Source organism: Martes martes (genome assembly GCF_963455335.1).
Source record: "Martes martes genome assembly, chromosome: 2".
Taxonomy (NCBI): domain Eukaryota; kingdom Metazoa; phylum Chordata; class Mammalia; order Carnivora; family Mustelidae; genus Martes; species Martes martes.
This window is the reverse complement of record NC_137889.1, coordinates 90,890,693-90,906,895: the sequence shown is the minus strand read 5'-3', so window position 1 is coordinate 90,906,895 and position 16,203 is coordinate 90,890,693. Positions and strand designations below refer to the sequence as shown.

At 43.4% G+C, this 16,203-nt stretch overlaps 1 protein-coding gene across 1 annotated transcript in view; it reads left to right on the top strand.

Annotated features, from left to right (window-relative positions):
* The window catches only part of GPRIN3 (GPRIN family member 3), a 50,613-nt gene extending 37,982 nt beyond the window's left edge, over positions 1–12,631 (top strand). Inside the window, exon 2 of the mRNA XM_080797631.1 lies at positions 9,691–12,631. Coding sequence (XP_080653757.1) covers positions 9,804–12,155 — 2,352 coding nt within the window. The 5' untranslated portion in view covers positions 9,691–9,803 and the 3' untranslated portion in view covers positions 12,156–12,631. The remainder of the gene's footprint in view (positions 1–9,690) is intronic.
* Positions 12,632–16,203: the final 3,572 nt, after the last annotated feature.

The following is a 16,203-nucleotide window of genomic DNA, read 5'->3' as shown; positions in this document are numbered from 1 at the left end:
CTATTACTTGCTTCACCTTTCTCTTACTTTCAAATATCCATTTTTTGTTAGACTACACAGGTAATTTTTTCTAGCCTACAAAAACATTGTACCAGGAAATGTCAACTGAATAAAAAGTATTGGCCTTTCCCCTGATTTGAACTACTGTGAAGTTTATTACCCCAGCATTAGTCACTTAATTACATACCCTCCTGCTCATTTATAACTTCTGACTGAGTTCGTCTTGTCTCGTCAAATGGATTGAAATCTCCTTCAGGGCAAAAATCAAAACTTGAAGTACCTCATGATGCTGAACACCGTGTTTTACAGACTCATAAGCAGGAGAGTGACAGGTTGTTGATTCTTTTTTTTTTTTTTTTTAAATCACAACTCACAGACCAAACCCAAAGATCCTGACCTCAGCGTAGAGACTGTTCATTCTCAAGAGCAGAGCACTGGGGTCCTCCTTAAAAACAACAAAAAGGCAGCTCTGCAGGAGGTCCAGACGCCAGGCCCCAAGGACTCTGTACTTTCCAATTTGCCTTCTCCCTGGCTTCCCTGTCCCCTAGAGGAGCACGAGAGCTCCTACTGACCAGCTCCGTGCACAGCCTTTTCCGTTTCTGTTTCCTTCACCGCCAGGACTGCCACCGGGCACGTTCCCCTCGTTCGACATGATTAAAGACCCAAGTGTGGGAGGAGAGACTCCTGGCCCGTGTCTGACGGGAGCCAAAAGCAGAAATCACTAATAAGCTTTTAGCACGAAGCTGGGTAGCAAGGGTCTCCGCTTAGGTTCCCACTCGGCACACACCGGAGCTGCCTTTGCCAGAGGGAAAGCAGGTGGAGTGGAGGCCTGGTTTTAATGAGATCGCCATGGTGTGGGGGGGAGGAAGCGGGGGCGCGGAGGGAGTGCAGCAGCCAAGGAAAAAGGCAAGGTCAGGGAGGAAGGGAGCAAGGACAAGAATACTTGTTTGTAAGGCTGAGTGGTGCTAAATATATCCTGAGAAAATTGGGATGCAGGGCAGCTTTGATCATAGCTCACGCTGGATTTTAAAATGCAAATGCAGAGCTGCTTAGTTTATTGCTAATAGCGTGTTGTTGAACCATCAGTTAGCGCCGTGATCCTGTTGCATTCTCTTTGCAATTAAAATAAGCTCGCAGTTGAAGTTCTTCAAAGCTGAGTTGCAAAAGAAGAGGAAAACGTTCAGAGTTGAGTATCTATCTGGCAAACCAAGGAAATGAGAGTCAGCTTGATTAGAGAAGAGAGACTATAACAAAACAAATATTTTAATCATTTTCCCCTGAAGCGTTCAATTTTTTAAAAAAAGCTTTATTTTAGGCATTTTTAAACAGCAGCTTTGATATTTAGCTATGAGTTATCTCCACAGGTAGGAAAATGGAGCTGTTGAAGGGTTAATTTTTCAGGTTATTGAAACCTGAGTCTTGATTTTGCTAAGGACCCAAAGGTTCATCATGTCTCGCACATGATCTAAAAAGAAAAGAAAAAAAAACTCATTATCGTGTTAGTTTTTGAATTAGCTAAAGTTTCCTCTTCAAATGGTAGTCATTAGGGGTTTGGGAGAATATAAAAGGTAAACATTTCCACCGGACCGTTTAAAACAGACTATAAAATATATTGCACAGTTCCCTCCTTAGGTAAATGATGCCAAAATAATAATTTCTTAAAATACTAATAATTCATGATTATGTATCTGTTATCTTCCCAAAACTATGCTCACAGTTTAACTTATTTCCTTTAAATGCTATAACAGTAATGCGAGGCACTTAAACTGAGTTTTGTGACGTTTTTCCTTAGATAAAAGGCTATTATTATTAATGGATGGTGTGGGGAAGGTTTCCAGGCATGAACCCCCTAAAATTATCTGCAGGTGTCTGTGTGTGTGTGTGTGTGTGGGTGTGTGTGTGTGTGGGTGGGTGCACGCACATGTCTGTTTCTAGAGAAGGGATCCCTATTTTTCATCAGCTTCTCAGAAAAGTCCGTGGCCCTTAAAATATCCAAATTCCTTCTGTTCGTCTGAAATAGTAAGAGGGTCTTGGAGCAGGAGAGGGAGGTCCTTATCTCATGTAGTCAAAGAATGAATCTCACGGACAGAGGAGAGTGAGTGAGTAAAGCGATAGAGTTTTATTAAGCAAGGATACAGAAAAAGCTCTCAGAGAGAGAGTGAAGTTTGATGGGGTGAGGTATGGAGCAGATGACCAAGAAAGAATTCTTGAGATGTCTTTGGTGCAAAAAGTGGTTTTATTGAAAGCACGGTGACCAACCCCTGGGCAGAAAGAGCAGCAGCACCCAGGGTTGGGGGGCGGGTGGCTGATTTTATGCTTGGGAGCTGGGGGGAGATAAGGAAAAGGGAGGTTTTCAAAAGAACTTTCATATGCTAAAGAGGACCTTCGAGATTCCGGAGGCCCTGCCTTTGTCAAGTTGAGGTTGTTTTTCCCTCTAGCAAGGCATATTAACATTAAGACCGTGGGGAGCTTCTGCCTGTCTTAAATATTTATCAGTGGACTGCAGATTATAAGGACATTTAATTTTATCTATATTTCCTTCGGGAAGGTAGGTCATTGATAAGAATGCTTTTTACTTGTAAATCACTAAGACGTCTGTGAACTGAGGGAGACTAGTGCCTGGCGGGACTGTAATCTCTAGAAGTTAACCATTTGTTTTTTCTTCCTAGGGAGTGCCTCAGGAATGTCACACAGATTCCTTGGGGGTGGTGGGGGGGATTGCGGGGTATCAGCTTGTGCTTTGCTCTCAGCTTGCCTTCCGCTCCCTCATCAGTCACAAGGCTATGTTTCCCGAGTCTTCTGTTGTTTTCCTTGTTGTCTGATGACAGTGCTTGCCTCCGTGAAGAGTGCCCCGTTTCCCTCCTTGTGTGGACTCTGGAGTCGGAGGGTCTGGACTTCAATCTGGTCTCTCTCACATACCGTGTATGTGGTCTTGCCTCAGTTTCCACAACTGCAAAGTGGAACTCCTAGTAGGTCCCACCTCAGAGTTATTCTGAGGATCAAACACGTTCACCTCCAGAACAGCGTTTGGAATACAGAAAGCAAATCAGTAAGCGCCTGCTGAGCCCTTTGACGCTGTTGTGAATTTAGAAGCTGCCTGGTCAGGTTTTGTGTTGACAAAAGAGGGGGGATAAACTTGGGGTCTAAATACTTCCTAAAGCCCTCTTTTCCTTCTTGGTTTTCATCCACCCCTGCTTACAGTGGAATTCAATGAGATAATAATAAGCCATGCGTTTGTTTTTCCAGACTGGCGTTGAACCAGAGAACCGAATAGGGAGAGGGATGTAGCTTGTTTTCCTGAGCCTTTATTACAGGAGCCATTAGGGTTGAAAGTCTACCTGGCGCTGTGAGTGGCACCAGCAAAGCAGCCTTCTTGTCTCTTCAGCCATTCTGATTTGCTTTAGACGCAGCTCGAAGGGAAGAACCAGTGTTTCAGCGAGTATCTTTGAAGTGCATTTGAGGCAGCTGTTAGTGTGAAGGTATGAATTTTTAAAGAAAGAATGAGCTGCTTTTCCTAGCTTGTGGGTGTTTCTTGGGATTGAATCACCTCTCCTTAAAACTGTGCGCTGGCAGGATCTGCTGGGCTCAGAATGCAAATATCTAGGCAAAGCTCCTTGATAAAAGGGAGCAGAAGAAAAAAAAATCAGGTTGAATAGGATGTCAGATCACATTTTTTTTCGTTATCCTTTTCTTAAGGAGTAATAGTCTCTTACCTCTTGCCTCCCTCTTCTTCAAGGGTCTTTGCGTATCCATACCTGAAGGCTAAAAACTCCTGGGAGATGTCTGGAGACCAACGTATCACCAAGGTCCCTGTAACACCTGCCTAAAATGTCACTAAAGAGATGCGATAACATCCTGAAGCCCTTGTTCTGGCAATGCGGCAGTTGTGAAGCAGGCAAGGGTAATTGCTGCCCACGGGATTATCGCTGTGACCTGCAGCCGATCAGCATCCTGCTGGTCCAAGAGTGCCAGGCTTCTCTCCGTTCTCTCTGTCTAATGCTCTTTCCACCGGAGCAGTTTGGGAGCAAATCACAAAGGGCTGAGATTCCCTGCTGCCTGTCTTATTAAGCGTGGGTGTCTGTTATGAAAATAGGCAGCATGGCACAGTAGTGGAACCCACTGTTTTCAGGATGAATGGTGGCCATGGCAGCCTTCAAGAAGGCGGGCTGTTCATAAAGTGATCAGTTATGAATGTCACTGTAGTCTGTGTTAAAGCCGTCCAGGCCCCTGAGTTGTAAACCCCTTGCAAAAAAGAAGTCTCCCCCTTTGGAGAGATATATATCTGTATCTGTATCTGTATTTATATCTATATCTATGTATTTTTTCCCCTTCCTTTCCATTTTCTTTCCAGATATGTGTGTGTATTTTTTTTTCCCTTCCTTTCCATTTTCTTTCCAGAGTTACAGATAATAAGGAAGGAGCACAGAAGGAGCCCAGGCATTTGCATCCATTAAAATTCAGTTCAATAGAAATTATAGGTCTTCAGCCTTGAGTAGGTTACTTAACCTCCGGACTCAGTTTCCTTCCCTGTAAAAGGTGGATAATGTGTACCTTGCAGGCTTGTTGCATTGCTACAACAAGGCCTGAAATCCTTGCTCCTGATTTTAAGGGCAGAAGGACCAAAGGGACATGCTATTAAGAGTCTAGTACCATCAAACTTAAAGGCAGATTCAGAGGTACCGTTAGGTCCTGTGTGGTTCGTGGCCAATTCAGAAAGAATTCATTTTGCTACAAAGAGTCTCATGGACAATTCATATTCACCACAGCAAATGACAAAGACTACAAGAACTCCCTCTTGGAATGACTAGTCAGTCTCCTTTGAGCCCTCTTTTTTTTTCTTTCTTTCTTTGTTTTTGTTTTGGGTTTTTTGGGGGTTTTTTTTGAGATTTTATTTGAGAGAGAGCACACTAGGGGGAGAGAGCAAGCATGAGTGGGGGGCAGAGGGAGAAGGAGAAGCAGGCTCCCCACTGAGCAGGGAGACTGACAAGCTGGTGCTGCTCCTCAGTTATAAATTCCCACTTATTCTTGCAGGTGTATTTGGAGGTGAACTTGATCTTTCTCTCTTTATGCAATAGTCTTGATACCTGTCCCAAGAGTCTTGAATAAAATCTTCCTTACTGTTTTCACAAATGTCAGAATAATTTTTTCTTTAACACAGATCAAAGCCTAAATATTGAGGTTTTCAAAAGAAGCTAATGCTCATCAGGTGTTTGATATGTGCGAAGATGCTGTTTGTTCTAAATGCTAAATCTCTTCTGTGAGGCATCTGGATGGTTCAGTCCTTTAAGTGCCTGCCTTCAGCTGGGGTCATGATCCCAGGGTCACAGGATCAAGTCCTGCCCACATCAAGACCCCCTGCTCAAGTTGGGAGTCTGCATCTCGCTCTGCTCTGTAAACCGCCCCCCCCCCCCCGCTCTGCCCAGCTTATGCTCTCTCTCTCTTTCTCAAATAAATAAAATCTTTTAAAAATAAATAAATCTATCCCTCACAACATCTCAATGAGGCAGTACTATTATTATTACTATCCTCAATTTATAGATTAAAGGGGTTTCCTGAGAGGTTAAGTTACTTGCCCAAACACAACTAGAGCTGGCTAGTGGAACTGATACTCTAATCCAGAAATTCTGGCCCCATGGTCCATGTTCTTAAACACAATGCCATCCTGCCCTCAGAGGACTCAAAATTAGGTTGGGAAGTGTATTCTGTCAGTGTTCTTAGAGCAAACTTCTCAAACTTAGCTGCCCTCACAAGCCTGGGTAAGTAATACTAACCAGGAACACAAGGTAGGTGGGGAATGCATCACCCGGAAGGTCCGTGCTCATCAGATGGCCAGCCCTCATCATCACCACCTAGTGGTTACTGTCTAGTAATTCACACCTTCTGGGTTTTTAAAGATTAACAAAGAGAGAAATCTGACTTTTTATGAAAGATCTCTTCAGTTTGGAAAAAAGAAAAAAGAAAAGGAAGAAAAGGGAAGGAGGAGGGGGAAGGAGATGGGAGGTGGGAAAGAAAGGGAGGGAAGAGAAGGGGAAACCATGCAGTACACACACCCTGCCTCCTGCCTTCAAGCACGTGGTCATTTGCTCACTGGCTCGCTCTTTCTCTCTCTCTCACACACACACACCTGCAGGAGGGATTCGTTCAGCCTGTGGGCTACCTGTAATTTCATTTTTAGAGGTTATTAAATCTTACCTTAATGGACTCAGCTTGGTTTTAAAAGATACATCCTCCCTACTCTAAAGTACCAAGTAATTACTTTTTAAATGTCCTATTTGTCTGACCTATGGGAGACTATAGATTTCTGCTTTTGGTTGGAGAGGGGACATGAAAAGAGGAGAGGTGGGGTTTTTTTCCTGGGTGCATGAGGATGCTGTGACAATTACTTTAGCAGATTTGTTTGAGAGAAATTTTGATTTCTTTCTACCCGTGAAACAGATGAATTACAGGCAATCTGGTTTTTCTTTTTGATTCTTGAGTTGATGGATAATTTTACTTCTATTAACAATTTTTTTTTAAAAACACCCTTTCAGAGTTAAACCAGTATAAGCAGTTAGCTATCTGTGGAAAATGGAAGTCAGTGCAGTGAATTCTGAGAGTTTTCTGAAACCCGTCATCTTTTTCTCCGTCTTCCAACTTCCGTTGCTGAACCTTGAGCTGTTTATGTTTCACAGTCATCTTTCGCAAACCAGGTTTCTTGGCTCCTGCTATAGAACACAAGAGATGTTCTGTACTCTTAGCTTCATGAAACCTTCCAGCTTTTGTAGCAGGTGTCCACAGTACTTGCTTTTAATTGTCTAACACTGAATTACAGATAAAGTTTCATAAATAAGATACAACCATTTTCTTTAAAAAATAGCACTCTTTTAAATTGAGTTTTGATTAATACTTCATGTCCTCAGTTACAATTTCCTATTATTTGGAAGTGTGGTGGGGATTTAATAATGGCCATTTTGGAGGGAAAATGGGATCAATTAACACCTTTTTATGCACAAGACTTTGCATTGTCTCCTGTGGAGTGAACAGAAAAGCGTCAATAAGCATGTCCCCTTCCCTTCTGGAACTTGAAGTCCTTTTGGAGAAGTAATGACATTTATACAAGTAACAAAGGTACAAAAACAGTGTGAAAGAAGGACCCAGATAACCATAGCTGTATGATTTTAAAAGAGACATTATGACTTGAAAGCTTTAGAGGCCTTCAGAAAGAAAATGATATTTAAGTGGAGTCTTGAAGAATGGGTAGGCTTTTTGAGGATGAGGAGGCCAGAGAGTGGGAGGAAAGGCATACTAAAGGCAGATGAGAAAGAGGGAGAGGGGAAGATGAGTCTGGGGCCCAACAAGTGATTGCAACAGAAAACTCCAATAAAGAAGACATGGCATATAAACCTGAGGAAAGGATTAGAGTGAGCAGAAAACAGTCAAGACCAAGGATGGGAATATTCAATTCAACAGGTTAATATGCATAATAAAGTTACAAGGAAGAACTGGTTTGGAGGAGAAAAAAAAGTTGGATATATAGTTTAAAATTCAGAAATACTTTTAAAAGTTTAGTCCTTTCCCACTTCTCAGTACCTCCATCTCTCCTTGTCTGTCTTCAGTCATCACATTCCTTCCATTAAGACCTAATATGTCTCATTCTAAATATTTTTTAGAATTTATATATTCATATGCAAACACGTCTGTATGCGCACACACACAAACACACAGTGTGTGGTTTAGGTCAATGTGTGTTTAGGTCAGTGTGTGTTTTAGTGTAGTATTTTGGGTCCTTGCTTGACAAAAATGAAAACATCTGTATTCTTTTCCTTCCCTTGCCCTTCTGGCTCAGTCATACCTGGGGGAAATCCCTCCCAAGTGAAAACTTAACAGCCTAAACAGCTGTTTCTTTTAATGGTCACATAACGCTCTCCAATAGATATGTCATGATCTCTCCCAGTATTCCCCCATTCATGGAGAGCAATTTGTTCCCAGTTTTCTGCCCCTACAAATAGTACTTCAATAAGCATACTTGTATCTCTGTCTAGACATGCTGCTGTTTTAGTTCTGTGGATAGAGGTGGGATCACTGTGTCGAGGATGTGTATTTTTCATTTTAAAAACTAAACTTCCTTAAGAAAGCTGTATCAGTACACAGTTTGCACCCACAAGTAATAAAAATACTGCCTTTCACTAGGTCTCCTCAGGCCATAATGTTATAGCTCTTCTTTTTTTTTTTTTTTTTAAGTTTTTGCAAGTGCTGTTGATGTAAAATCTCATTGTTACTTTATTTGCATTCATTTGACTACAAATGAATTTGATCATCTTTCCATAAGCTTGCTGAGTGGGTTTCCTATCTTGCAAGCTGCATTTTTGTATTCTGTGTCCATTTTTCCAATGGACTGTTTTGTCTCCCTGTAAATTTTTTTTTAAGAGAGGGCACAGGCACAAGCCAGCGTGTGAGTGGGTGGAGAAGGAGGATGAGTCAAGGAAGGGACAGAGGGCAAGCGGGAGAGAATCTTGAGCAGACTCCATGCGCAGTGCAGAGCCCCATATGTGGCTCAATCTCATGACCCTGAGATCATGACCTGAGCAAAAATCAAGAGTCAGACACTTGACTGACTGAGTCCCCCAGGCACCCCGTCTCCTGTTAATTTTTAAGAGTGTCTGCTGTATTATAGATATTTTTGCAAGTCCTCTAGGGTTTTAAACATTTTGTTTTTCAAATCTATCATACTTGTTTTTTTTTGTTTGTTTGTTTTTTAAAGATTTTATTTATTTATTTGACAGACAGAGATCACAGGAGGCAGAGAGGCAGGCAAAGAGAGAGGAGGAAGCAGACTCCCTGCTGAGCAGAGAGCCCAATGTGGGGCTCGATCCCAGGACCCTGGGATCATGACCTGAGCCGAAGGCAGAGGCTTTAACCCACTGAGCCACCCAGGCGCCCTATCATACTTGTTTATGGTATCTTTTGCCATATAGAATTCTTGGGTTTTATTCAATCACTTAGGTTTATGGTTTTTCTTATAGTTTCTGTATTATCTCCTTTGCTAAAAGAATCCTACTCTCTCTGCCCCTAGATTATTTATGTTTTCCTAGATTTTCTTTTAGGCTTCTTATTTATTTGTTTATTTTACATTTCAACCTTTAATCCATCTAAATGCATCCAGGATTTATTTTTGGAATTGGTGTAAGATAAACATCTAGTTTTCTTTTCTTCTAGATGCATTAGCAGTTTGCCAGCTCCTTATATTAAATAATCCATCACTTTGCTGCTAAATTGAACTGCCTCTCTTGTCACATATTAAATCTTCATTTATATGTGGATCTATCTCTAGATATTCTATTTCATATATCTGTTTAGGCCTATTTCAATACTTACTGATTTGATTACAGTAGCTTTATAGGATTTTCTGGTAGCGGGTAAATCAGACTACACAAATGACTCTTGGGTCGTTACCATATGCTTAGGTAAATACATTAAAAACCTGTTTGCTAGACAGCAATGGGATGCAAGCAGGTACTAATGCACCAAAATAACACTTGTATAATTAAAATATTCTTTTCAAAATCTTTCTTCCCAAGATCTCTTTTTATATCAACAGATATGGGAGAAAATTTTAATGTGCTTGTAAGATCTGGCACAAATGACCGGCTGGTGTATTTTCAGGCCTTACATGCTGTACCGTATTAATGATACTGTTTCCCTCATTCGCAGATGGACCCCTCAGAGGAATCATCCCTGACTGAGTCTTCACTCTGAGCTGAGACTGCTTCCAAGAGGGAGACTGCTCTGGGGAGAGTGCTGAGGTTTTCCTGAAGAAAAATTCCATGGGGACCGTACCTGACCCTTTGAGATCGGCTAAAACTTCCTTGCTTGCAGCTTCTGGAAAAGAAGAGGATCTAGAAGAAGTGCAGCCTGCCTCACCTCGGTCTCGACCAGCCCTCCTCTGTAAGAACACCAATGGCCTTTCTGGCCCTCCTGAAGGGCCCGTCCTCAGCCCCAGGGCAGCTCCTGAGGTCTTGATGCAGGCCTTTGAGCATGAGACCACCCCACCGGACATGTCTTCCCCCAGTGTCTTCAGTGAGGTGGAAAAAGCGTGTCCTCCACGCAACTCTCCTGGCAATACCCAGCTGCCGGGAAGCAGCGAGCCCACAGCACCAGCTCCGTGTTCTGCAGCAGGAAAGGATGTTCTAGACGAAGCATTTACAATGCCAGCCAATCAACACAGCCACCAGGCCATCCCAGGCGACCAGCCTAGTGCCAGCCCCTCAGCAGGACCTGATGATACGCTGCTGAAAACCCGGAGAACCTCAGACGGGGAGCAACCTGGAAAGTCAAGTTGTCCTGTGGGCAGCACCCAGGGCAACAGCAAAGCCCAAGTGCCCTGTGATTTTCCCTCTCAAGAAACAGTCCAGGGACTGGTGCAAACTGCAAATACAGCGGTGCCTGTGTTCAGCTACACCTCCTCTCCTGGAGGCGGACCTGAAGGGGAGAGGCCCGGAGCCATTCCCGACTCCCAGACAAGGTCCTGTGAGTCTCCAGCAAGAGAAGACAGGTGTTCTGGACATACACAGCGCTCTGCCACCTGCACAGACAGCCAGGCCATGACTTCTGTGACATCTCAACCATCCCACCTCACTAGCCAAGGGTCCGCGTTTCCTCCAGATCTGAGAAAGGTGCCATTGCCTGCACAGCACCAGGTGTCAAGGTTCAAAGAAGCAAGTACAATGACCAATCAAGCTGCCGGTGAGGTCCAGGGGGTTGCCAGCAGGGCTCGGCAAGATGCTGAGGTGCAGGCAGTGGCAAGTGTCGAGAGCAGGTCCGTCTCCACCAGCCCCAGCATCCTTACCGCGTTCCTAAAGGAAATCCCCGTTCCCGAGCGTCGGGAACCACAGGAGCAGCTGCGTGTCATCTGCCACGGCAGCAGCCATGGGAGCCACACGCTGGAGCTGTCTGACGACATCCTAGCCCCCCAGGAGTCCAGCCAGTGCCCTGGCATCATGCCAGAGGTGCACATCCAGGCAACTGCAGCAGTTTCCATGGCTTGCCAAGGGGACTGCAAGTTGGGGAGCCTCCCAGGGGAGGTCCTTCAAATCTCCGCGATCACTGTGGCATCTGGCAAGGCTCAAGATGTGTGCAAGAAAGATGGGGGGTCAGCAGGTATGGCCCCGACGGGGGAGGAGCCCACCTCCAGACAGCTTTCGGACGTGAATTCTAGCTCCCAGAAAGCTAGCCCCACTGACCAGATTTCCGTCCGCGCAGGAAGTCAAACTGAAACAAATCATGAATTGGGGAAATTTGAAAGCAAGCCATCTGAGTTTGCAGTGAAAACCACAGATGGTCCCCAAACAAACCCAGACTGCCAACTCTCTGACTCTTGTGGCCCTGCCAGCAAAGCCGACCCGTCTGGGAGCGTGGATCCCGCGGGTAAAGGACAGGCAGCAGAGCCTGTGTCTCCGCGCAGAGTAAAACAGCAGGAATGTCGGGGCACCGATAGCCTCGAAGCCAGGGCAAGGGCAGAGGCCAAGACCCTGCTGCTCAACCCTAAATCTCCAGAAAGTGCAGGCGCTGGATCCGCTGCCAGCCCCACGCCGTCCCCGGTCAGGAAGAACCAGGACGGTACCTTGGAAGAAAGCAGACAGACCAAGACGGCCACCAGCCTGAGCCTGCCGGCTGACTCCATGGGGGACTCCAGCCCAGGTTCCGGCAAGAGGACCCCTTCCCGCTTGGTCAAAGCCAGCCCCCGCAGGGCCAGCCGCGTCAGCGAGTTCCTCAAGGAGCAGAAGTTAAACGTGACAGCGGCGGCCGCACAGGTGGGACTCACCCCGGGAGAGAAGAAGAAGCAGCTCGGCGCCGATGCCAAGCTGCAGTTGAAACAGTCCAAGCGTGTCAGGGACGTCGTGTGGGACGAGCAGGGCATGACCTGGGAGGTGTACGGTGCCTCCCTGGACCCGGAGTCCCTGGGCATCGCCATCCAGAACCATCTACAAAGACAAATCAGGGAACACGAGAAATTAATCAAAGCTCAAAGCAGCCAGGCCCGGAGATCCATTTCCTCAGACACTTCTTCCAACAAAAAGCTCAAAGGAAGGCAGCACAGCGTCCTGCAGTCCATGTTGCAGAACTTTCGACGCCCCAACTGCTGTGTTCGTCCTGCCCCTTCTTCTGTGTTAGACTGAAAGGGAACGTGTATGGGAACGCTCGTGCACAGTTACGGTATTCCTGAGTGTCTATGTATGTCAGAGCTTACTTAGTTTTTTGGTTTTTTTTTTTTTCCGAGAGACCAGTTAGAGAAAGCAAGTATTAACTATAGGAAGTGGCTATGAAGCGTTGTTGGGTCCTTTGATTAGGGTTCCGTGAATGAAAATGGTTCAGTTCGCAAGAAAGGACAAGAGAAAAGAAGGAAGCGTTACTGAAGGTTCATGACCTTAATTAAGAGGAAGTAATATTCACTGGGTTTTTTTTTTATTATGATGTTGCTTCTGGAACTAGCATTATCATTAAACATGTGTCATTTAGAATTACTGCCTCAATTTATCACACTCTGGTATTTCCATTAAAATCCCTGCTTAATATTAAAAATAGCAAAAACACTATAAGCAAAAGCACTGTTAGACTCTCTAGTCGTATTGCAATAAGAATGCCACTACCACACAAAATTTAAATAGATGATAAGAACTAAAAGGTAAAAAATGTGAAACAAATTTTGACTCACTCTTAGGCCAGATGACATTAAGTAAAAGCATTTAAATGCATAAAATACCAAACATGAATTAATACTTGTAAACATCTGCAGATAGCTGTTTTTGTAAACCTTGTTATACCGTTAATAAATGTAAGAAAGTTACGTTAGGAAAATGACCTAAGTTTTGACTATGAATACCGCCCACATAAAACATGAATTTGTATATACAAATTTCCCTGCACGGAAGACAAGGGGAGCTCTATGATTCTGACTGGATTAAATTCATATCTCTTTAGAGGAAGTACATCGACCAAATTCTTGGAAGGAGTTCTTGAATTATTAATAATACTAAAGTTTGTGCTGTACAGGTGTCCTCCAAAAACATCCTACTGAGAGTATTAAGGTTTCAGTAAAGAATTATGAATAGCCAGTTTACCAAACACTCTCTTCTCTGTGTTGAAAAAAAAATAACAAAAGCAATACATTTAATTTCACCTCCTGCAAACAGGCTGCAGTTTCTGTCTTTCTTTTGACTTGCTTGGTCAGTAGCTACTTGTTCAATAGTAGCGTCTAATAGAAAATGTAGTCAACACCAAATAGAACAGAAGCTTCCACACAGTTTTTGTTATGTAGACGAATATCATGTAATTGCCAAGTTTCTAATCTGTAGTAAAAAGGTAGCCTGGGTGAACTTACTGATTTTAAGAGAAATACCATCCTATCTCATGCTTCAAATCCAATAAAAGAGGCCTTCACTAAAACAGGGTTAGAGCATCAGGTGGTCTATAGTTTTTGAGAACACAGCCATGTGTTTGAGCTCAGTCCACACCTGTTTCCAGAAGAGGAGGACGTCCTTCTTGCCCACGACTGTCTTGCAGGGCACCGGGCGGGATGATCAGCAGTGGCTTGAGAGCTGGGAGAGTGTGGAAGAGGGAAATGAGATAGGGCCCTGGAAAAGTTTCCCCTCCTAGATTCATTGCAGGCCTGGACATCGCTGGTGTCCACCTTGCATTAGAAAATCAGATTGTTTAACATGGAAGGGGTGCTCACTGGTTGCCTTGCCTGAGCTTGTTCCCCTCGATGAGTCCGAAAAGAGTGTCTGGCCACGTATTCCCTCTCTCTGGAAACTCACAAATGCCGTTGGTGCAGGAAGCTCACAACCTCTGTTTTGCCCCCCCCCCCTTTTTTTTAATTATTCTCTTTTGCAGATTCTGTACATATAAGGCAAAATCATACCTGAACTGTAACAGCCACATGCTAAACTGGGCACAGCCCAAATTAATATATAGCCATTGGTTTCTTGCAAAGCAATTGGAGGGTATATGAAGACCGCCTAAAAGGCTCCAGTCCCAGTGCTCCCAGGGCCTCGGAAATAAAATTACAGTTGTTATGCTTGGAACTAATAATGAATTTTTTAACGAGGTGCGTTTTCCCGTTTCTTACCAATTGGCCTCTTTTAAGAACACTACCTGAAATAGAAATTGCCATCAAATTAGCAATCACATTACTATTAATGATGAGAGATTTAGTCTAAAACTCTCTTTGGGCCTTGAATATCCATTCATAGTAGTGTTCCTGTGGCTTTTGTTGGAGATCCCTCTGCCAGGCTATAGTCTCGCTCCGAGTCCGTCCTCCCTGCCTGTCTCCCTCACCCGTTGGCCTACATGCTGTATATGCACGGAGAACACCCTGTGTACACAGTAGCAGCTGTCAACAGTACCCGCTCCAGATGGGTGGGCCCCAGGTAATCCTCTGCCGGGAAGTGGCCAGAACAGGCTGTTCCTGCATTAAAATAGGAGGAAAAAGAAGAATGTAAGCATCTGGGAATAATAATTATTTTCATGAGTTTGGTGTAACCACATGAATTATAAAGAGCTCAAGTTAACTTATAAATTTGTAATTCTAAATTTATAAGTTGTGAAGTTTAAAAATTATAAATAGTTCAAGTTAAAGATGAAGCAGAGGCCTAAGAGAGTCGTCGGCATGTGTCGCACATGAAACAAATTAGGAAAATTACACTGAATTACTTAAAACTAAATTTAGCGTTGCGGTGGTGCCTCTCAGGGTAAAGACTTGTTTGATGGAGTACCTCTAACCAGGTTTTTTGGGTACTGGAACGAGCCTTTCCTTCTTCAGCTTTAATGGTTTAACTCTTCACCTTTACTTTTCCCCCACTCCAGGGATTGTCACAGAATAGGAGGAAACCTTTCTTGTTTGGTTGTTTATTGACTCTTAAGGAAGGAACAGCTTTTTAAAACTAATAAAATGGACCATCAAATGGCCAATTAAGGAGCCTATTGAAGACAAGCCCTGCTTTTGCTATAGGATACCCTGAGTACTCAACCACATAAAACCTTGATTTGAAGATTTTCCTTCCCTTCAGTCTGTGACACACGGCATTGACACACAGTAAGGCGTTCGTGACGCTTTAGGTTCATCCAACAAATGAACGTGGAAAATGGTTTTTGTGGCAGATTCTTTGAGCTTGTTTGGCTCTATTCTCAGCTTACCTGTACGACACATACCAGGTTGAAAGTTGGTTGTTTTTTTTTTTTAAGATTTTATTTATTTATTTGTCAGAGAGAGTGAGCACAGGCAGACAGAGAGGCAGGCAGAGGCAGAGGGAGAAGCAGGCTCCCTGCTGAGCAAGGAGCCCGATGTGGGACTCGATCCCAGGACCCTGGGATCATGACCCAAGCCGAAGGCGGCTGCTTAACCAACTGAGCCACCTAGGTGTCCCGAAAGTTGGTTTTATCCTTAATTTCTTTTAGATATTTTCCTCCTCCTGAATGCTTTTTAGTCATTGAAATATATGGATGAAATACCTTATTGGGTAGATAAATATAAAATATTTTTTAAGCCAGTAGCATAAGAGATGAGTTAGAACACAGTGCCTGGAAGATAATGAGACATTTGAGATGTTCAGACGCTATATGGCTTACCCAGTAAATACTAGAATTTAAATATTTTTTTTTCTATTTTAATGACCACAAGAAATATGTCATTGCTTCAGCTATTCTATGTTTATCTTCAGTGCTTTCCTAATTATCTCTTTCTGGATTATTGGCTTTGATGCCACAGACCAACTGCTTTACACATAGTAAAATCCTCATTTATGTTTGTGTTTTGGATCAATGGCATAAGTTGAACATTTTGTTAGGTCAAAGAAACCTTTTTGTTTGCGTCCAAAATGAAGTATTTATAAAATATATTGGTATGTTTTCCTACCTTGACAAGTTCAGCTGCATTGAATATAACTCGGTTTTTGATGATTTCTAAATCTTTTTAGAATTGTCTGATAATTGTTATTTTGGATACCAGTATTCTTCATGTTACTGCTTACATAGCAAAAGTTAAATAAACTGTAGTGAATATGCATGTATAACATATACCCTAGAGGTTGAATTTTGGAACCAAATCCTTGATAGGAGCTTGAAATTTTAAGGTAGATAACAGAAGAAGAAAATGACTTTGGGTTGCAACCGAGAGTTTTGAGGTTTTATGGTTCCTAGCTTATTCCAATGTTATTCCTCTCATTTCTA